General features: G+C 52.0%; 1 protein-coding gene across 7 annotated transcripts in view; it reads left to right on the plus strand.

The window, feature by feature from the left end:
* The window catches only part of furina (furin (paired basic amino acid cleaving enzyme) a), a 106,414-nt gene that overhangs the window by 65,576 nt on the left and 18,021 nt on the right, over nt 1–22,817 (plus strand). For all 7 annotated transcript variants that reach the window (XM_035419291.1, XM_035419290.1, XM_035419288.1 and 4 more), the window contains exons 7-9: nt 15,719–15,807; nt 19,036–19,208; nt 21,855–22,067. In XM_035419291.1, the coding sequence (XP_035275182.1) occupies nt 15,719–15,807; nt 19,036–19,208; nt 21,855–22,067 (475 nt within the window). The remainder of the gene's footprint in view (nt 1–15,718; nt 15,808–19,035; nt 19,209–21,854; nt 22,068–22,817) is intronic.

The raw sequence follows: 22,817 nt of genomic DNA on the forward strand, positions 1-22,817 counted from the left end.
GCTGGGGGGGGGGTCCTATTGACGTTTTTGCAATTTGGGAGCCGGAACCTTCAGGCTATCTCTTTAGCAGGCTGCCTCTGTGATTCACCTGTTCACAGACTACCTGAAATTAAAAGCTTTGTATCGAGCAGCTTTCAGTCCGCTGCAGGGCTCATGTTCTGGGTTCAGGAAACTGGATTTATTAAGCTTCGCTGGCTTTAAAAACAGGCACACGTCGTCCCTCACTGTCACTAGTGTCAGCTGTCTTGCTTGCAGTGTCATAAGCTGTTTTTTCTTCTCTGGGATTTTAAACGATCGTGCCTCACTGCCTCACTAACTGGCTTTGGGTGATGCAAGAAATGCACGGTTGCACCTTACAGTGAAAAATATGTAATAAAATTTTATTTTTGATTTTTTGCACTATAGTGATTATCGCTTGTTGCAGGGTGGGTGCCAAAAGTGGTATTTCCTCCTTTTACTGTAAAGCTTTGGGATTATAAGTGCATTCAATTATTATCATATTGCAATATTGCAACCAGTACAACACCACCACTGGAGCTGAGTCACTGTCCTTGCACTGTAGTTATGAGGGTGATGCACAGAATGGTTTCATGCTCTGCGAGTTTTGGGAAACGTGGCCAGTTGGCGTCACAATAGCCGGCCAAACAAAGGCGCATACCTCTGTTCAGCGCCCCGTCCGGTTTGGGCCTATCAGTCGATCTTTCCGTTCCTCGCCGAGGCCGCTCCCTGATTGGCCGAACGAGCGGGAAAACAGGAAGCGGGTCTGAGCGAGCGCAGCCAAAGCGCCGCTTGCCCCGTCAGTCAGGGAAGGCTCCGGAGCCTCTGCGTTCCGTATCGCCCGTCTGCGAAAGTTCAGAGCTGATAGCTGAGCGGCATTGTGCGAGCTCGTCTGAAATACCCAGCCATCTGTCGCTGAGCACCAGATATAGAGGGACACCAACCTGTGTTGGGTGTCTGACTGAATAGATCAAAAAGATTGCCATGGTGATATACTTTTTTTTCCCTCCCAGCCGGTTTTATGAAAAGCACAGATCCCACGTTCCCCTCCCCCTGTCTCACTGAGACCTTTGAACATCAGACAGTTCAAATAAATGAAAAATTGAGTCAAATATTTATTTATTTAGCTCATTGTAAGGATATGTCACGTCACATTTGACAGCCTAAACCTCTCCAAACTCAAAGCGAGCGCAGCCGTGGCTCGGATAGACTCCCCGGGGCTGCATGTAGGGAGAGGCCCTGGAGGACCTGGGCTCGGCTGGGGGCCTGTTCTCCTGTGGCTGGCTCAGGGCGTGGGCGCTTGGGGACCGATATGGTCCAGCCGCTTCTCCAGACTGAGGTGCCTTTGGATCGGCTGCATGAAAGCAGCCAGGGGTGGCAATTCAACACGGAGTACTTTTCCTCTCTAAAGCATCTCCCCTTTTTTTAAGTGTTTCAGCTAGCACTTTGTGTTTTTCACACGTGGCCATCTGTTTGATATCATGATAGAGGTGCAAAAGCACTTTCTCAGACTCTCTTCTTTTTTTCTTTTTTTTTTCTAATTGGCTTTTTCCCCTTCAGCTGTTTCTTTTAGATCCAGGCAGTGCAGTTTAAGTTGTGTGTTAATCCGCTTCAGTGACTGAATTATCCAACGGGAAGCTTGGGCATTTTTGCAGTGCGCTGTAGTGGAGTAAATCTGTCAAGATTAAGTGAATGCATGAAGGAAGCAGCTTTATTCCACTGCATGAGCAGATTGTATAATGAGCTGTTTACTACTCGGCTCTCTTGATCTCATCCCTGTTCCACTGAATGTATTTAATCAAATCATCAGTACAGATGTAATGAGAGATGACAAATCTGAGGCCCCTGGAAAGCATGGACATGGGCAGCGCTCTGCTGCACCCTGGCTCCTACGCGATGGCTTTTGGGAAATCTCCTGCTCTTCAGGATTCCAGCCAAGGAGCCTTTTTTTAAAAATCATTTCTTTCTTCGGAACGCTAAACGCGTTGAGTGATGACAGGCCGAGAGAGCGTGTGGTGTGTAGTCCGTCAGAATAATCTGTCCCCCGGATAAGCGCTCAAACGCGTGAGTGCACGTGTGCGGGACGACGCACCCCCCCCCCGTTACCGACCAGGCGGCGAGCGGGCGTGACGTGGTCGACTCCGCCGCGGTCACCGGCGTGGTTGCGGTCGGGGGTTACACGGCTTTAGCATGGGGGGGGGGGCCCGGGATTCAGGGACCGTCCCTGCGAGCCGGTCGGCGGGCGTGAGGCCCACTTCACCTTTCTGCACGCGTCCCCCTCACAGCCTCGCGGGGCCCCGGGGCCGGTCTGGGGATTGGATGGAGAGCAGTGTGGAAGCATGCTGCGGGCTGGCTCAGCGCCCCCCGCGCGCCCCCCCGCCCTTGATAACAGCACATCTCTGTTCCCCTCCATAAAGCGCCCATTCTTCCCAGCAGTCCCCACCAGCCTGCATTCATATGAAGCAAAGCCTGCCTTCAGCAAAGGTGTTTACCTTGGTTGCCTTCTGCACCTCTGCGGTTCCTCATTGGCCTTTCTGTCCATAGGGTTTTTCATATCTGTCACGGTTAATGGAAAGCCTCTTTATTACTGCTTGCTAAAAATGGAACAGCTAGTACGTTGATATATACAGTATATAGATGTGTAAACATTGGTGGTGTATGTAGTGGTTAAATGTGAAGAAAGCGGTTTAAATGCTTTATTGAATGGTTCTTTCTTTGATGCTGTGTAACCGGGTTGTCCCGCCGTCGTGTTGAATGCAGATGCTTGAGCCGCAGTCGAATCCGTGGTGCTCATTTCTGTTTTTAGTTATAACTCAAACAAGAGCTCGCTCTGACGCACACCCCCGAAGCCCCATCTCTTCTCCGTCACCCTCGTCGGCCTCCTGGGTGCGAAGGAAGGGCGTGGCGAGCGGAAGGGGTGTGGCTCAGTGTCCGGAGACGTGAGCCTTCACACGGTGTGAGGGCTCTGAAGGGTTAGAGAGGGAGCGGAGCGGTTGCATTCGGCAAGCGGAAACGGACCCAAGGATGTTTTGTCCACAGGGGCCTGTTTTCAGTTTGAATGACTGTGAAGTCCAGAGCCAGGCAGAGTCCTCTAATGGAGGCAGCCTGTACTACATGCACAGCCATTACTGCCCAACGCTCACAGGCTCTATCTGGGTCCAACATTGGGTGCTTCGTTATCATTTATTTAATTACGGAAGGCTTTGTCTAGTGATAAAAGCAGAAGATATACAGAGGCTGCTGTTTTTGATGCTGTGGTACTTTTGATTTCATTTTCTCTCCCGAATCATATGGCTTGTACAATAACCCACAGACATCTGAAATATGTAGTTATTGTGCAACTCTGTTATAAAAATGTTTTCACTGGCAAGCATGTACATCCGTTATCTGCCTTTAAAATGAGCACTGTGTGGATAGTTCAGTACTGAAAGATATCTCCTAACAGATTTTTTTGCCTGATGTTTTCTTTTCACAAATGTACAAAGCCTCTTACCAAAACTTCTCCCTCTCTGGGTTCATAGTTCATAGGCACCCAGCTTCCCACAATGCTCTTCCGGTGGCTGGGAGAGGCCATCTTCTTTAGCTCTGTGAGGTTCCCTGAGAGTGCTGTTCCTACAAATACATGTCATTATTTTAAGAGTCATGACTTTTAAAACAGCTGATGACATGCTTTGTGTGTTGACTTCAGCAAACGATTGATACCACTGTGTCCAATCTGCACATGATAAATGAACAAAATACTGTGTGTCTACGTGTGCGTGTGTCTCTTGGGTGTAAGAAAAGATTATCATTGAGCTGCAAAAATAAAAAATTAACTAGCGGCATTTGCCCAGAACATATTTAAAAACAGTTTGTCCTAGAAATGCTGGTGATTCATAAAATCCGTTCCCGATTTTGTAGGCATTGATACAGTATATACGGTTAACCTGTTAACTGTTAACCATTTGGTTGATAGTGTGTTGAATTGGCCTAAATTGTCTGTCCTCCTGGCATTCTGTATTTGAATATTTCAACAGCCTTTCCTTACCCGAGGCTTTTCCAGTCCTGAGGTGTAATATGCATAATGCACAATTCAGCCATTTCCTTAAACCGCCACAGTGTTGCAATGAAATGAGGCAATGGTGGGATGGCTGTTCTCAAGGAAGTTCTCAGTATTCTCAGTGCTCTGGCTGCTCTTCTATTGTTGCACGTTCCCGTGAGTGGTAAAATCCGGCCGTGCCGCGTTAGTTATAAACAGAAGAACAGTTCCTGCCTCCTTTAACTGTATTTCTGTGTCAGCCCATTTTTCATCAGGAGGCAGTTGAGGCTGTAATTGGTGTGACTAAAACCCATAAAGAACTCTGTCCTTGGTGAATGAAAAGCATTCTTAGCTATGGCACCCAGTGTCTTCTGAAAACTTTCATACTGCACTGAGAGTTCAGTTCACCGTCTGCTCTGCGGTGATGTGGACTCGATGGGCTTCACAGCAGGGTTATGACTTGTCACTGCGTCATTTGAGCAAGAGCACAAACATAAAAATAGGGAAGATGTGTGTGTGTGTGTGAGAGAGAGAGAAGACTGGAGGGAAAGAGAGAGAGAGAACATTGAACATTTTGTACTGCTGCACCTTAAAACTTTAATTGAATATTTTCTTCCTTCACCAATACAATAAATGTGATGTTTTTTTCCAACATTTTCTTAAAAAATGAAAGACTTATTTCTCATTTGCTAATGTATCCCCCCTAGTCGATATTGCCTTTGGCAGTAATTACAGCTCTGAGTTTTCTCGGGCGTGTCCGAATGAGCTTTGCACATTTAGATTTAGGATTTTTTGCCCATTCGTCCATGCAGATTTGCTCCAGCTCTGACAGTGCTAGACAGAGAGTGTGAGTGGATAGTGATTTCTAGCTCATGCTACTGATTTTCAATGGATTTTAAGTCTAGGTTTTGGCCGGTTATTTCCAGAATACTGTCCTTCTTGGTTTTAGGGCATTCCTTTGTAGCTTTTGCCATGTGCTTTGGGTCATTCTCCTCTTGGAACATGAATCTCTGCTTGTATTTGGCTCTTTCCCTCTTGCCCTTGATGGAAGCAAGCTTTCCTGTTCCTCCCGCTAAGTAGCAATCCCTCAGCATGATGCTGTCATGCTTGATGGGATGGATGTTGTTACTTGGGCGATGAGCTGTGTTTGGTTTGCATCAAACACATGGTTTGCTTTCAGGCCAAAGAAATCGGTCTTCTTCCAGAAGGCCTCGGGGTCCGTCGCATGGCTTCTAGCAAACTCCTGGCAAGACTTACTGTTGGGCTTTCTCAGAATTGTCTGCTGTCTAGCCACTCTTCCAAAGAGGACACATCTGGAAGTGCTGCAGAAACTGTTTTCTGGACGGTCTCCCATTTCAGACAATGAGCTGTGTAACTCTTGTTAGTGTTGTAGCTGGCCTCTTGGTATGACGACCTGATCTCGGTATTATCTCAGCCATATTTCATCAATTTTGTGAACTTAACGGTGCTCCTATAGGAAGGTCCGAAGCTTTGCCAAGCTCATAACCTTATTACCAGCTTTTCGCCTCCACTAACAACTTCATCTCCTAGTTCCCTCCCTGGTCTTCAGGTCAGCAAGACTGATCTGGTCTGCTCTGAGACCTAACAAAGTCACTGATACTTCTTCTGCAGTCATGCAGCTGAACGCATTTCGATTAAAAATAAGCACAGGTGGACCGTGTTAATGTTTTCATTGTGATTTTTCAAGAAAATGGAATGTGACTGCCCCAAAGTAGATTGCAAAGGGGTTGAATACTTATGAAGCAAATCATTTGGAAGTTTTTGGTTTTAATATATTCTGATGACATCTGAATACTTCATTTCGTCTTGTCATTACAGGGAGTCACTTTTATAGGAGCACATTTTAATTTGACTTTGCAGCACAGCGAAATGAGAAATAACGCACCTTACAGATTTAATATTTTTTCTCTCCGAAGTAGATTGAGATGTCAGGAAGACAAGTTTAGTGGGGGGAAAAAGTGAGCATTAACCGTAAAATGAAGCAACTGCAATTTGTTGCAGACAAGAAGCATTTTATTGCATTTCTCAACACATTGACAGATGCATTGATTAAAAAAACACTGCCAGACGAACAGATCAACCCAACTCCCCTCCGGTCGGCAGTTTGCATGTTTTCTCCCCAAGAAATAAACAGCAGAATATAAAACTAGAAATAAAACATTGGATTTGAACCCTGTTCAAGTTGAGCTTGAATATGAAATTGCTCCTTGGTTTTTTTTTTTTTTTTTTTTCTTCCATGCAGCACCTCCAACAAGCAGCCCAGTTCACAGCAGCAGCACTACAGCCGCCACAGGAGAGCAGAGGCTCAAAAAAGCCTGCTCATCCCCTGTGCCCCTGCCCCTCAGTAACCGAGCTTGCTCAGACGCACAAAGGACTGTCAGCGTAACCGCCTGCGTCTCAGTGGCACGTGCGCCGCCATTTAGGCAGCAGGCCGCTGGTAATCACGTCAGCGGCCGCGTTCCGCAGTACAAGCGCCCCTCTCTTCGGGAGGAATTAGCCCGAAATGGGTTAATGCAAGTCCCGCGACGGGGAGGTAACCCATCTCTCCCCTGGTAACAAAGGGAGGCTGGAGGCATGTGACTGACTGGCACGGGCGCGATATGAAATGAATTCTGTAATTCCCGAAAGGAAAGCTGCCTGCCAGGCACTAATATATGCAGCGTTTTCTGGATGCTATGAATATATTCATCGGGGAAGGAGATGTTTGGGAATTAATTTCCCCTGCGCGTGAAGACGGGCGAATTTTGCGAGGCGGATGCTCGGTTTTGGGCTCGTTTCTGATGACCTTGCGTAAAAGATGCGCCTGGTCTGGTGGTTGGGTCTGCGGTAATGGCTCCAATCGAAGCAAGTACCCGGTTGGGCTCCATTATCAGTCTTTCTCGCAAACGCGACGCAATTACCACCAAGCAGCTCTCTTCCGTTAAGTGGCCGCGGCACAATTTGTCAGACGAGGCAGAGCTGCAGCAGCTCATTCCAGAACCCCCCCTCGCTAACCCCCCCCCCCAGTATTGCTGTCACTCAGCGTTTGCATTTGCGTCCGGATGCATCCGAGCTGACGTAAAGGTTGCCGGTGCCAAGCGCCATTCGGAATGAGACGTTAGCCTCCTCGGCCGCCTACCTGTCACACCCGCGCCGACAGCACTTAGCGAGAGGCGGAGGATGTGGGGGCGCGTGGGGGGGGGTGCGCGGGGGGCGCTCGTCCGGGGGCGGGGGTCTCCGCTGCTCGTCTCCGTCTCTGAGCAGGGGCACGCGCCGCCGCCGCAGGTTCCCCCCCGCCGCCGCCGCGGGCTCGCCCGTGTGTAAAGAACACTTCATTGCCGTTCGGTCGGTCCCAGAGGTCTATTACATACCCGCTAAATGTTGTCAGTTATTTGACAAGCCCCATTCATTTTATGCTCCGCTCTGGCGTAGCTGCTCTGTGCGATCGTACTTGCGTTAGGCCACTGCTGAGCATTAGCTTTAGTACTTGAGCAGGTACACAGATGTTTATTTGTCATTTTAATGACTAATTAATTGCTAATGACGTACTCTCCAGTAGAATTAGATGTCGGCCAATTAAGTGCTTAATAGAAAATGGCCGTCACTGCTGAACTGTCAAGATGGGGTTTGTGCGGCTCCTGTTCTGAGCCTTCTGAGCATCCTGTTTTACAGAGAGGCTGCCGCTCCGTGATAGATGAACAAAGTGTCCGGGCTGCTTGTGGCACGGTTCCAGCCTTCAGAAATGATTTCTCTCTGTGCTATTGATATACTTAAGGTAAAGAGAAGACAAAGTGCCCAGAACCTTTGTGCCGAACCGCTCAATATCCCACTAAAATAGTTGAAAACAAATACCTCCCTTCAAAAAAAAAAAAAAAGAGCCCGGTCAGGGGTTGTGCTTCTGCAGCTAGCCTTCAGGCGCATGGCATAACTGTCTGACACTCATGGCTTTGCCATGTTTTTACTGTTGTTGAATTAACGCTGAGTCATCTCAGATTTAATATATTTTGCCATGAAGCAAGCCATGCTGTGATCTCCAAGGGATTGTGATGCCTATAAGTGGCATTTATATTAGCCCAGTTCCTGCAGTGCTGGGCTTAGGTTGAAGTTTGTGTGCTTTTATTTATGTTTTAGTTTGGGTGTCTAAATGCAGAAGCACTTAGTTCACCAGGACTAAGTCATGTGAGGCTGGTCAAAAGCAGTGGAACTCTGGTTTTCCGTTGGTACGAGTTTGACCGTCTGGCCATGGCCATGGTGAGCTGAGCACCAAATCTGCTACGTTTCTCCTAGCTTGGTCCTAAAACTGCCAACAAAACCATTTTCTAACGGAGTCATCCTGTTTCTGATTGGTTAACTTCGAGTCAGAGGCACAGCCCCCACCCCTGAGTTTGCGAGGTCTCATTGGCTGAGCTCCAGTCATAGGCGTGAGCTCAGGCCTTTACTTTGTGCTTCCCTGCTACCTTCCCATTCCCTGCAGCCTCGAAATGGCCCAGTGGCCCCAGAGGCACCCCCAGTCCCGTCCTCCCTCCCAGCCCTAATACTGCTGCACCGCCGGTGAGGCTCGGGCTCGGGCTGCGCAGGGCTGTAGGGAGGGGGGCCAGTGAAATGAGCCTCAGGGGACCAGATGACCCCCAGATGAATTTTTCTGGAGCTGGGAGCTGTCAGGGGCTGCTGAAGTAATGGCACACTATTAAAGGCACTTTGGTACCTCCTCACTTGTTCAAACAGCGGAGCGTCTGATTTAGGAGCGCAGCCTGGGGGCTTGGTTAAGCCTGCTGGAAAATCTCCTAATCCATTTAAGCGGGCCGTGAATCCAGCCGCAGAGAGTGAATGGACTGGGATACGCCACAGTTTGAACTAATGGCCCGGCTAGGCCAGGAGCCCCCACGCCTGATCTCTTAATTAAGGCCCCTCGAGTTCAAACCGTGAAAAAGCATCCCCGCGTCGTTTAAGGCTCGCTCGTTTCCCCCGACGACCCTCGGGCCGTTCGAACAACGGGGCAGAGGAACGTTTCGACGAGGCTCTTGATCACTTTGTTTACAGTGCAGAGCTCCGGTGCTGGATTTGCATCCGTGCAGAAACAAAGTCAGCGCCAGCCTTGTTGTTTTGTCCTACCTGTTGCCCTGAGCGGTGGAGTGTGTGCATTGGAGTGAGAGAGCGGCGGGATGAAGAGGAGAGCGATGCGGCCCGCATGCTAAAGCGCTGAGAGCGGACGCCCAGCGTTTGGCGTGCGGAATGAAAGGCTGTCGCTGCGCGGCTCAGTGCCTCTGCTCCGCGGCTCGGGGCCGATTTGTGAAGAGGGGGTCACGTCTCGTCCGCCTGCGTTCGGGCCGGGGGGGACGGGTTTCGGGGGATCCCGCCGCGGCGGGCGGCCCGCCCTCCTGCCAGTCCCGCGGCGCCCGCCGCTCCGTCCCCGTCAGCGTCCTGTCACCGCTGGAACGCGAGCGGCGCTTTTAAAGGACGGGACGGGGCCAGGGTCGGCTCTCAGCGGCGGTACACAACAGCTTTAATAATACGGGGCTTCCCCGCTTTCCTGGCTGAAAGGGAAACGGCAATTACACAGCAAGCTGGGCGAGTCATCCGGGCTCAGAAACCATCCAGAACCTTCTACCTAATGCTCAAGCTGCGTGTGTGTCACAGAAGTGTGCGCCCTCTGATGTCAGGGGTCCTCTGTTTGTTCGCTCTAATGGCGGCTGAGGGGCCCTTAGCGTAGCCCTTAGTCACCGCCCTTGTGTCATAGACCGCTGCCCCCCCCCCCCCCCCACAGACCGGGACGGGTCCTCTGCGGAGTCGAAGCCGCGGGGGGAATTAAAGCAAATGGCCCTGTGCCGTTGCGTAAGTACAGGCACAATGAAGTGATTTCTGTAATCACATAATGGCCGGCCCATTTGTGTGGGTGGTTAAGGTGGTTAGGCTGCGTGAGGATTAGGCCCCACGTGTTTGTGCGCGCTGCTGCTTTTTTGCCCCTGTGCGTTAGGAGCCTGGGGTCTGGAGCTGGCGTCCCATCCCGGAGTCGTTTCTCCATTCTAAATGCCTTTTTGCTATTTGGGTCCTTCCAGTCAGCCCCCGTGGCAGAGACGGCTCGCCCTCTTATAAGACCAGGAGCCGTTTTTTTCCCCCTATTGCAGCTTAACCTTCCTCGCCGCTTGATTAAAGAAACACTAAATGCCCGTAAGGGTAATTAAGTCATTAATGAGCATTGAAGTAAGCAAAGATTCAGATCCTCTCCTTTTTTCCCGTCTCCGTTCTGCTCGCGTGTAGAAACGCGTGACGCGATGCGAGACGAGCCCGGCTTTCATCCTGCGGCGCGGCGACCATCGCGGCTAATGCATTTCCCATGAGGCCCGAGCAGCGGGAAGCCTTTTTTGAAGCTTGCTGCTATTCTGGTGGTTTGCAGCTAAATCTCCTATCTGTCCAAGAGGCAGTCAGGCAGTAATGGGGGGGGGAGGGGTGCTCGGCTGCGGTTCCCTGAGCCGAGCCTTTAAACTTTAATCTGTTCTTCCTCTAAGTGATATTAGAAACGGCCTCACCTTGATGCGATGGCTCTCCACGTGAGTGACAGCTCGCAGTGTAGTGATTTTAGCCTGTCTGTTCGTTTGGACGGGGCCAGTTAATTTAATCTTCCAGTGCACTGCGCCACAATTCGGGGAATCACCGAAGTTACCAGAATGTCTTTAGCTGTTGATGCCCTCTGGGGCCCTGGTGATTGACAGCAGGAAGTGCTCCCCCTCGGGGACCGGGCTCAGTCCGCGCGCGGCAGTCCGCCTCCACCTGGACCAGCGGCGCTTCCCAGCGTAGCACAGCGGGCTGATGGAGACGTTGGGCAGCCCTTTTGTCTCCACCTCCCCAGGCCCTGTTTTTAAGTTCTCGCAGGTGTAATAAGAACCCCTGACCCCCCCCCCCCCCCACCACCACCACCCATATCCGTGTTCCCTCGCCCACACGGGGCGCGTTTGGAGTTCCAGAACATTCCGGAACCCTTTTCCCGATGCCTGGTTGCCGTTCGCTGGCAGCCTTTCAGGATAAAGCCCTTATAAAAATTTCAGCCCTGGAAGTAAGCAGCCGGTTTGGACAGGTTTTTGGCCGGCCCTGTGAGGAATGTCCGACCACTGGCTGTGAAAATAAAGCCGCGCTGTAAGTAATAGGCTCAGACCTCGCGCTTCTCAGAAAGAAGACTTCATAGAATACACAGCTTGTTTCTCACCCCAAGTGATAGACACATGGGAGCGAGAGCCATGATTATATGCTAATTCCACGGCGATGCGACAGAAGGAATGAACACAATGTTTACTTTGTGCTTTTTCGCGAGTAATAGCTCCTTCCTGCTTAAAGGTCATTTCCTGTTCTGCTTTGGGTGCATTAGCTGTCATCCGCCCTGCATCACTGTTTGCGCTCGAAGACGTCGGAAATTCCGGGCCCTTCCGCCGCGGTCTTGATGTACTGGTCCTCCCACTCGCGTGCTTTATTAGAGCGTTGAAGCACAAGAGCCGTCGGTTCGATATCCGTGCAGGCTTTGCTGCAAACAGCTTGACCGAGAGGCGGGTTCATCCTGGGATACTCGTCATCCGTTTCAACATGGCATCTGTTGGAAGAGAGATAATGGAAGCGTCTGCCATCTCTGAAATGGTGGAGATCTGCCTGGACGTTTTCTGATTAAAATTATAATCACATTTGTGGGGCGGGATGCCGGGCGCGTCGGTCCTGGGCAGGAGTTTGCTTTACGCCTCATCAAAGTGAAAAGATCTCTCTTCTTCTTCTTCGTTGTTTACTTTTTTTGTTATCCTCAATAAACCCAGCTAGCTTTATTGTCCTTGTTCATGCATTAAATATCATTTGAATTAGCTTGACAAAGGGAGGCTGCATGGTTTATTGTGCGGTTTAGTGGGGCTGCGTTGAGAGAGCGGGCGAGACAGATCGGGCTGATTGGAATACCTGCTGCGTGGTGCGGATTCAGCCGGATCAGTCGGCCGTGATTCAGGACGTGGGACGCGGCTGTGCAGGGTCGGGGGGGGGGGAGGGGGGGGGATTTTCGGATGCGTCAGTGCCCCGGGAGCGGGGCGGACCGTAAACAGCGAGCGGCTGCGACTCAGCGAGTCGGGACCTGCAGCGAACCCACCTCCCAAACACCTGAGCCGGCACGCTATCCTGCGCCCATCTCGCGCCCACGCGCCCCGCGCCGCAGGAACCCCGCCCCTGGTATTCGGCGGTCGCGGAGGTGCGCCGTTCCCCTGATGTGAAAGATTAGGTTCCCGGCCGTGAGGGCGACGTCATTTCTGGGATTCCTTACGGAGCCGTGGGCGAGGGAGGGGCTCTCTCAAGCCTTAAGGCCGGGCCCAGCCCTGTTCCCCCGGAGATCTGCCTTCCTGTAGGTTTCCACTTCAACCCTTATTTCGAAACACCTGACACTACCTATTAGCGGCTCAGCAAGCTCTCTAGCTGTTGAGTGGGGTGTGCTTCGTTAGGGTTGGAGCGAAGGCCTACAGGACGGTAGATATCCATGAACAGGGGGTGGGGGCGGCCCTGTTATAAGGAGGTTTTGGAAACGGCCACCCCGTATCGCTCCAGTCTCAGAGGAGGCTGAGAGACCCTGGGCACCCTTCCACCCCTCCCTGTGATCCATCCCCCGTGATAGCGCTCAGAGGGGGATTTTGCGCCTGCGGGGGTTGGGGGTCGCGCCCCCCGGGCCCCGTGTTTCGCAGCGCTGGACTCCCGCGCTCGGCTGAGCAGCGGCGGGGGCCCCGGGAGCGGCCCCTCTGGGGGATTTGATTGATCCTCTTCCACAGTTAAGAGACTCTCGGGCTTCCACAGGCTCCGCTGTGTGGGTTTAATAAGTCAGCTGAGCTGGCAAGTCAAACGGGAAGGAATGGCTCCATCAGTCCTGGCCGGGCACAGTGCTGCACAAATGGCCCTCTGGTCGTAGGGCCTGGATAACCATCGGGGGTTTCATTCGACTCATTGATCAAATCAGCAGCCCCTAAAATAAAAAAAGTCACCGGTGCTCTCTGGGGTATATATCACCATTTATCGTTTTTACATTTTGGGACTTGAGCAGCCGCCCTCATGCGGAGGGACACAACACACATCACATTCTGTGCACGTACAGTCCATTTATACAGATGGATATTTACTGAGGCAGTCCAGGTTAAGTACTTCACTGAAGGGTACAACCGCAGTGGGAATCGACCCCATAACCTTGGAGTCACCGACCCAGTTCCCTAATCGCTCTGTTATTCCTCCACTCCATCAGTATCACCACAGTGTATCTGAGTAATTTGATCACAGTGTACCACTGCCCCATATCAGTATTATCACAGTGTGTCTGAATCATTTGATCACTGTGTACCCCTGCCCCATATCAGTATCACCACAGTGTGTCTGAATCATTTGATCACTGTGTACCCCTGCCCCATATCAGTATCACCACAGTGTGTCTGAATCATTTGATCACTGTGTACCCCTGCCCCATATCAGTATCACCACAGTGTGTCTGAATCATTTGATCACTGTGTACCCCTGCCCCATATCAGTATCACCACAGTGTGTCTGAATCATTTGATCACTGTGTACCCCTGCCCCATATCAGTAGCACCACAGTGTGTCTGAATCATTTGATCACTGTGTACCCCTGCCCCATATCAGTATCACCACAGTGTGTCTGAATCATTTGATCACTGTGTACCCCTGCCCCATATCAGTATCACCACAGTGTGTCTGAATCATTTGATCACTGTGTACCCCTGCCCCATATCAGTATCACCACAGTGTGTCTGAATCATTTGATCACTGTGTACCCCTGCCCCATATCAGTATCACCACAGTGTGTCTGAATCATTTGATCACTGTGTACCCCTGCCCCATATCAGTATCACCACAGTGTGTCTGAATCATTTGATCACTGTGTACCCCTGCCCCATATCAGTATCACCACAGTGTGTCTGAATCATTTGATCACTGTGTACCCCTGCCCCATATCAGTATCACCACAGTGTGTCTGAATCATTTGATCACTGTGTACCCCTGCTCCATATCAGTATCACCACAGTGTGTCTGAATCATTTGATCACTGTGTACCCCTGCTCCATATCAGTATCACCACAGTGTGTCTGAATCATTTGATCACTGTGTACCCCTGCCCCATATCAGTATCACCACAGTGTGTCTGAATCATTTGATCACTGTGTACCCCTGCTCCATATCAGTATCACCACAGTGTGTCTGAATCATTTGATCACTGTGTACCCCTGCTCCATATCAGTATCACCACAGTGTGTCTGAATCATTTGATCACTGTGTACCCCTGCCCCATATCAGTATCACCACAGTGTGTCTGAATCATTTGATCACTGTGTACCCCTGCTCCATATCAGTATCACCACAGTGTGTCTGAATCATTTGATCACTGTGTACCCCTGCCCCATATCAGTAGCACCACAGTGTGTCTGAATCATTTGATCACTGTGTACCCCTGCTCCATATCAGTATCACCACAGTGTGTCTGAATCATTTGATCACTGTGTACCCCTGCCCCATATCAGTATCACCACAGTGTGTCTGAATCATTTGATCACTGTGTACCCCTGCCCCATATCAGTATCACCACAGTGTGTCTGAATCATTTGATCACTGTGTACCCCTGCCCCATATCAGTATCACCACAGTGTGTCTGAATCATTTGATCACTGTGTACCCCTGCTCCATATCAGTATCACCACAGTGTGTCTGAATCATTTGATCACTGTGTACCCCTGCCCCATATCAGTAGCACCACAGTGTGTCTGAATCATTTGATCACTGTGTACCCCTGCTCCATATCAGTATCACCACAGTGTGTCTGAATCATTTGATCACTGTGTACCCCTGCCCCATATCAGTATCACCACAGTGTGTCTGAATCATTTGATCATTGCAGAAGGCGCAGGCCGAGCGTCGTTCTCTGCAGAGCCACTCGGGCAGCTCGTTTGGCGTTTTCTCATTTGGAGGCGGCTGTCAGACCGAAGCTAGCGGCGACGCGGAGCGCGGGTCCCAGTGAGACCCCGCTGGACCGAGGGGCCCTGGGGGAGCGGAGCGGAGCGCCGCTGGAACCGCCTAATCTCCGGCTTCATTAGCGCCCGTTCCAGCAGCCCGTTTGATCTCTCGCCGAGCGCCGCGCGCGTCTCAGACCGGCTCGGGTCCTGCGGGGATTAACCTGACTGGAATGTGATGATGGGCCGCTTTCCCTCCCGAAGGCGCCCTCAGCCCAGGCCTCTTAAGGCGCGGGGCTAATAAAAAAGTTCTTTGTGAATGGGCGGATCTAATTTGCCATTTCCCCCCCCCGTTCCCCCGTCTCCGCGGGGGTAGCGCGTCGTCTCCATTTCTCCCACTTGGCTAAATTTGAGTTCAGAAGCCCCCGCAGTCCCAAGGTTACGCTCACATTGCCATGCAGGTGAACACCTCAGCCTTCTGTCTAAAGACTAGCCTTGACTACTTTTACTGTTTTTCTTTGGCTAATATTTAAAATATTCGGAATTCGATTTTAATTTAATTCACAATTTCAGCGTTACTCCTTCACTTTGCCAGACCACACTGTTAAGGTTTGAGAGGCCCGGTCTAAGACGGTGTTGAATAGGTCTCCCTGGGGTTAAATGTTGTTTCATACTTCATGCTGTTCACGTTCCAGGTTGGCACTGATTCCAGCTCTTTCCTAACTGCCCTCTCGCTGTGTTTCAGGCATGGGACCCGCTGCGCCGGGGAGGTGGCGGCCGTGGCCAACAACGGGATCTGCGGAGTGGGCGTGGCCTACAACGCCAAGATCGGCGGTGAGTGAAGCGCGGCGAGGCCGCGGCTCGGGGCCCCGGCGCCATTTTGTCCTGGACTCTCTGTGACCGACGGAAGCCTGAATAGCGGCGTTTCTCCGTGATTGGCTCACCGCAGATGTGCTTTATAACAGGGTGTAGGGGGGAGGCGCGGACAGCCTGCTGAAATTCAGCACCCGAAGCGCTCTGAAAGCGGGCTGAATAGACGCGCTCCACACTGATGATCGATAACGATCCACTCCAGCACCGCGCTCTTTCCGGAACTTTCCTCCGCCGCTTTAGAATTCAGAAGAAAAGACTGAGAGTCGGAGATTGGTGTGAAAAAGGCCGTGTAATGGAATGCGCCTCCTCCGAGCCGAACGCTCTCATTTCCTTTCCGTTTTCGCTGAAGAGCCCTGCTTCCTCTCCTCCCGGCTCGGCGCTGGAATGGCCATGAGGACCCCGAAGGCTCCCGTGATTGGTCTGCTAGCGCCTGATAATCGCGGGACTGAATCGCGGCAGCCTGAGCCAAAGGTTCTGCCGCGAGTGCGTGTAATCCGTTTAATTAGCCGACGCGCCATTGTCCCGCTCAATGCGTTTTATCGCATTACCCCCCTCTCTGCATTCACGGCTGTCAGAGGGAGTCTGGCATTTGAGCTAAATCCTCCCAATTGTTGGTGCCTCAAAGGGAGGAATCTAATCTTGCTCATCTCCCTTTGTTTGGGGGCGGGGGCGGCGGTTAAGAATAGTGCCGCACAACACTAGGTGTTGGCCCGAAACGTCAGGGTCCCCTTTGATTCCAGTGACGGGACGGGATACGGGGAATTTAAAGGAACAATGTGTCCCGTTCATGTTTCCGCGTTTCGCGCCAGCTTTGGGAAACGTACCGTCGGCCGCGAATGGTTGGGAGGGAAGGGAAACGTGACCTCGACACGGAAACCTCCTTTTAAACAATCTATACGGCCGGGATCCGATTCCCCGCCATAATGCTGGGAGTAACCAGGTCATCCTTTATTAAGCCCTTTTTTAGCTATTCCCTGTTGCCTTGGGTTCGGGCGCAGCAGCGCACAGGTAGGGTTGAGCGATGGTTTTTTTACTGGCTCTCTTTGTGCTGCAAGGCCTGTGTGCTCAGAGCTGTGCTGTGTTTGTGCAAGGTCTTTCTTCCTCTAAGACACGGCGCGCTGGGAAATGGAGTCATTTCCGCACGCTATTTCTGTGAAAAAGTCTCGCCTCAAAAAGCGCGTCTCCATGGGCCCTCCGCTCGGCCCTTTCTTTGCTTTTTTCTTTTTTAGGGAGCAGCTGACGGCGTCAGGCGTGCCGTTTAGCCAGCGGTTCTTCCGCGTGCTTAGCGCCGGGATTCTGTCCGATCGCGTTTTCAGCCTCGCTTCCGCCGCTAACGAGCTCCGGAACGTTCCGAAGGGGGCGGACGCCACCTCGTCTCCCCGCGGCGGAGGCTGTGCCGATTAGGCGGCTCACCAGGAACGCCGCGCGCGAAGCAACCGCGCTCGCCGGCGCGCCGACTGCCGTCCCCAGGCCTGCGCGCGCTTCCCGACAGGCGGCGAGCGGCTTTCCCGCCGCTGCGGGGGAGGAGGGGGGGGGACACACGAGGAGGCGCAGGAGGACGGGGCGGACAGGAGGCGTCCCAGGAGGACGGGGCGGACAGGAGGCGTCCCAGCCCCGGCACGCCGCGCTCAACAGCCTGGCGGGGGCGTCGCGCAAACGCACTCACGGTCAGCTCAGCCAGTCGTTTCATTGGAACGGCAGCGTCGGTTAGCGTAGGCCGCTCAAGCCAAACGCGAGCAGGAAGTTGCTTTTCTGCAGCCGTCCTTCCAACGCAGTCAAAACCCGAGCAAGCGCTTCACAGCGGCAAAGCCGTTTCTCATGTGCTCGTCTTTCCCGTGCTCTGCTCTGTTTCTGGCAAGGCGGCGAGAACCGGCCTACATCTTGCCAGAGCGAGTAATCCTGCCCAGCCCACACTGTTCTGGGAAGGAGCAAAGGCCACTGGAAACACAAGCGCCTTTTCGATGGAAAAAACGCAGCCAAATGGGGATTAACGGTTTTTTTTTTCAGGGCAGTTTGGCTCGCCTAAGGAGCAGCAAAGGTCGCGTTTTGCACTATTACCCTGAAACTGTGCTCTGGGCTTCGGGTTGTTTTTTTGAAAATACTTGGAAGTGCCGAGCTCAGTTTGTTTGCTTTCACCCATAGGAGGGCAGCATCGAGTAACCTGACCCTCCGCTCTTCAAAAGAACAAACAAGTTGCGCTGTCGATTTCTCCCTTCTCAGAGATGAGATGGGGAGCGTAGCATTGCGAGCCTGATCCAAATACGCCGCCGTTCCAGTGAAACTCAAATGAAATTGAACGGGTCGATAGATGAAAAGCATAAAAACACAATTGACATTTTGTGGCCTGGGAGCCTAGTTTCAGGCCAGGAACAAATCCTTAGGCATTTAAGAGCTTTCTCATCTGAGACGGAAGTAGGAAGGCGGAGATTCGTTCTGTTCAGCTCTCTATCTCAGGGCTGTGTGGGGAAGAAAATGCACCTGTATTACCAAGCAGTATAAAGAGAAGCTTGTGTAATAGATTTTGGAACACCTCTGCCTACCCTTGTGCGCTCTGTTTTATGAGGAAACGCGTTGTTGTTCCAACGACCAGTGTTGTCATTTTTTATAGCAATCAATTAGGCTGCGCATTGTGAAGACTGCTCATCAGGGATGGATAGTCACAATGCTAATTAGCCACGCTCATCTCCTGCGTGTGTGCACGTGTGTGTGTGTGTGTGTGTTCGTGCATCTGTCCGCCTGTGTTTCCGTGTGTGTGTGCACGTGTGTGTGTGTGTGTGTGTGTGTGTGTGTGTGTGTCTGTTCGTGCGTCTGTCCGCCTGTGTTTCCGTGTGTGTCTGTTTGTCTGCGCTGCCTGTGTGTATCCGAGTGTGCGTGTGTTTGTGTGTACACATTTCATTACGCTTTGTTTTGCAGAACGACGGCTCACAACATTGAAACCTTGCAGTGATCCTATATCCGTTCTGTGACTGACAGTTTAATGGTTTTGTTATTTCTCTCAGGCATCGGAGCTCAGTGGAAGTGTGGTTTGTCCTTAGGTTCACTTTCAGTTGCCTACTGGCCAGTGGAGCGTATATGCTTACCCTCTCTCTCTCTCACTCTCTTGCCCTGTCACTCTCACTCTCGCTCTCTCACTTTCACTCGCTCTCTCTCTCTCTCTCTCACTCTCTCTCTCTCTCTCTCTCGCCCCAGGCGTGCGCATGCTGGACGGGGAGGTCACCGACGTGGTGGAGGCGCAGTCGCTCAGCCTCAACCCGCAGCACATCGACATCTACAGCGCCAGCTGGGGCCCCGAGGATGATGGGAAGACGGTGGACGGGCCTGCCAAGCTGGCCAAGGAAGCCTTTCTGCGCGGGGTAACTGAGGTCAGTCCCATCGCCGTGCTGTCTCCGGGCAGTCTCCATTAGCGTCACGCTCACTTCCACCTCACTTCCACCTCCACACACCGTAATCAAGCGCCAGGTTATTCATCCTGGCGAACACGGTCACCGCACAAACGTGTTTCTGTCCTTTGATCTGCACTCGGAAGCGTGTGGAGTGCGCGGTTCAATTTGGCGCTGTTGCAAATGTCAGGCTGCGTAGGCTCTCCGCGTCTCGCGGGGAGATGGCCTGGACCGAACCTCCTGTGGAAATTATTTGGATAAAGCATATTTAGTGAGACTCATAACTGGGAGGGGTTTTTCATGAGGTCTTTTGTTATTCTGTCTCTCCACCGCTCCCCCCCCCCCCCAGTACAGATTGCATTGCTTTGCAGCGTCTGAAATCTTTCCCTTTCAGCTGAGGTGAGAGGAGGAGAAGGGATCACCTTGAACCTTTGTTTTTTCCCTGCGTCTGAAGCGATTCTGAGAATCCTGCTGCATTGTGGGCACGGCTGCCTCTGTATTCCATTCAGCGGCTCGCCGCCTGAGCGGAGTTCGCCCGATAAAAACACCCCGAGACATCGCCCGCGCACGCACGCACGCACACACACACACACACACACAGACACACGCACGCACACAGACACACGCACGCACACACGCACGCACGCACGCACACAGACACACGCACGCACACAGACACACGCACGCACGCACGCACACACACACACGCACGTGCAGCTGCATGACTGAATAACGGCCGTGGGCTTTTAAAAGTTCTGAGTTCCGTCGCCGTGCCCGTGAGGCTCGTCCTCACCCACCCGCTCGGCCCCCGCCGCTCTGGCACGGCGCCATCGGCGCAACGGCGGCGGTACTGTTCGCCCCGCGCCCAGGCTACGCTAACCAAGACATTCTTATTAATTACTTGGCAGGGCGATGCATCAAACTCCAAATTCCCGTCTATAAATCTTGTAGGGGAGGCCTCTATTTGATTACGGAGAGCATGCTGGTTAAGATTTGAGAGCATTTATCTAATGGAAGAGGGGAGCGGTGGGCTTCGGGGGAGAACGCGCCGCGTGCCGCTCCCGAAAGGGGTTCTGCTCCCTGAAGCCCCCGTTACGGACCGCTCCTCCATCCGGCCGGCAGCTCCGGCGGGCCCCGCTGCGCCTCCTCGGTCAGCAACTGTGCAAACACACCTCGGGTTTGAGCAAACAGGTGGGCAGGTGTGCAAACGAGCGGCCCGTTCCAGTGTGGAGACGCCAGCCGGGCCTCCTCTGTGTCTCTGCGATCGGAAACGGAGAGAGCAGTGCAGAAACAATCAGCGCACGATCATTGAGGTTTGGTGTGCAAACATCGAGAGGAGGACCGATCGTTTGTGCCTGGGATTAGTGAAATTAGAGCCTGAGGGTGATTTTAGGCATGCGTCGTACGTACAGCATGCAGTGCACACACACACACTCTTTGCCTGGGTATTGTCAGGTTTTGTCCTCTGCCAGAAAGCAAATTTTAATCTTGGCTGCACTGTATTCAATAGATAGGGCAAATAAATAGAGTGCTTCAGTGCCTGAAAGAACCTTTTCTGCTCTGTTTGAGAATAAATGTTTTGCAGCCCATGTAATAATCTGCCTATTAAATGCACCCTGTGTCTCTTTTATATATAGAAAAGAGGGGATGTAAACATTATGTAATTGGACGTTTGTGGGTTTCGCATTATTGAAATTTGGTTGTTCAGTCCTGCATCCGTGTCAGAATGGGATTCATGAGAACGTTAATGTACCAGCAAATACATTCTTTGTACACGTGTTTATTTAGCCTTTTACATTGAAGTATTAGTGTAGACTGCTTTGTGCAACATAATGAAATACTGCACTGAGAGAGTACATTACTGGGGTAAATAGGTGGTATTATACATGAAGTTAAAAACAATACCACAAATAAAATGGTGGAAAAAAAACTGATTTCTATTAAAATACTTTAAATGTCATTTTACTTTATTGTAACATTTTATTGTGACTGATCAACTGGACATGATAAAATAATAAGAGAAAGATACAGGTACCACCAAAATAATGTTGAAAAAATGCAGTCATTGAATTTTTAATACTGATGAAGAAAACATGACATTGAATATTTTCATTCTAGTAATGATTCAATTTTAATTTACTTAATCTACATTTATATAGTTGTCAGGTCTATAAATTTTCCGTTTTGTAGTGTTATTCATAGTGACACCTTGGATCAGGTATGAAGTAGTTAGATGCAGTTGGGCAGCTGAGTCCCTTCAAGGATGAATCCTGCTTAAATTCCCTAATAATATCTAACAGGATAAATGGATGGCCAATATACAGCCTGCATAGAAAAGACTATAAATGGAAAAAATGATCTGATGAATGGATTCTTTCTGGCACACACCCATCTGGTCTGCGTCTGCTTGTCGGAGCAGTGGCCTGTGAGCTCTGCTGCTAAGACTGTGACAGGCACACACAGTGAATGTGCAAGGAGCGTAGACTTCCCCCTGTGTCTGTGTCTGAATGCCTCCACCCTCACCATGTGCTTGTGTCTCTGCACACCTCCACCCTCACCATATGCCTGTTTCTTTTCATACCTCCACCCTCACCCTGTATCTGTGTCTCTCCACATCTCCACCCTCAGGGAAGAGGGGGCCTGGGCTCCATCTTCGTGTGGGCCTCGGGGAACGGCGGCCGGGAGAAGGACAGCTGCAACTGCGACGGCTACACCAACAGCATCTACACCCTGTCCATCAGCAGCAGCACGCAGTACGGCAACGTGCCCTGGTACAGCGAGGCCTGCTCCTCCACCCTGGCCACCACCTACAGCTCCGGCAGCCTCAACGAGAAGCAGATTGTGAGTCCGCGGGCCGTCGGGAAGGCGGGAGGGCGGGGGGGTGGAGGGGCAGGTGGAGGGGGGGGTGGTTCACGAGGCACAGCAGTGTTTTGGAAAATAAGCCGGCTCTCTCCGGCTCTCTGCGGCTCTCTCCGGCTCTCTGCGGCTCTCTCCGGCTCTCTCCGGCTGGGAGACGGCGGGCCCGCGGACTCGGCTCAGCGGCGCAGATGGAAACGCTTTGCATGGAAATCAGTGTTTACCGGTCTTTGCGGGGATGTGGCGATCGCGGCGCGAGATTAGCGAGCCCCGGCGGCGAATCTGCTTCGGCATGGGAGCGCAGCGCTGCTCAGAGCTGTCCAACCCCCCCCCCGCACCCCCCCCCACACCCCCCCCCACACCCCCAACCCCCCACACCCCACCCCCCAGACGGCCGGATGAAGAGATGTCTCCGGGAGATGGGGGAGACGCGCGCGGACGGCGGCGGCGGCTCGGATGGAGAGGCCCCGGCGGCAGAGCTCGTACGGAGCGCGCTCCGCTCTGAACGTTTCCAGAAGCCCTGGAGACCGGGGCTTCCGGCCGGGCAGCGTGCCGGTCCGGGTGAGGACAGGCCCACAGAAAACATCTGCGCTCTTCTCCGAGCGCAGACTGAAGCGCGCTGCTCAACGTCAACCTGAATCACTCATGAGTGGCCGGACGCCATCGCCTGGCTCGACTCATTCACGCAGCGCTTTGTTTGTGACATCTGAACAATAACAAAACAAAGAGAACGAT

The sequence above is a fragment of the Anguilla anguilla genome, chromosome 5 (assembly GCF_013347855.1).
Source record: "Anguilla anguilla isolate fAngAng1 chromosome 5, fAngAng1.pri, whole genome shotgun sequence".
NCBI lineage: Eukaryota > Metazoa > Chordata > Actinopteri > Anguilliformes > Anguillidae > Anguilla > Anguilla anguilla.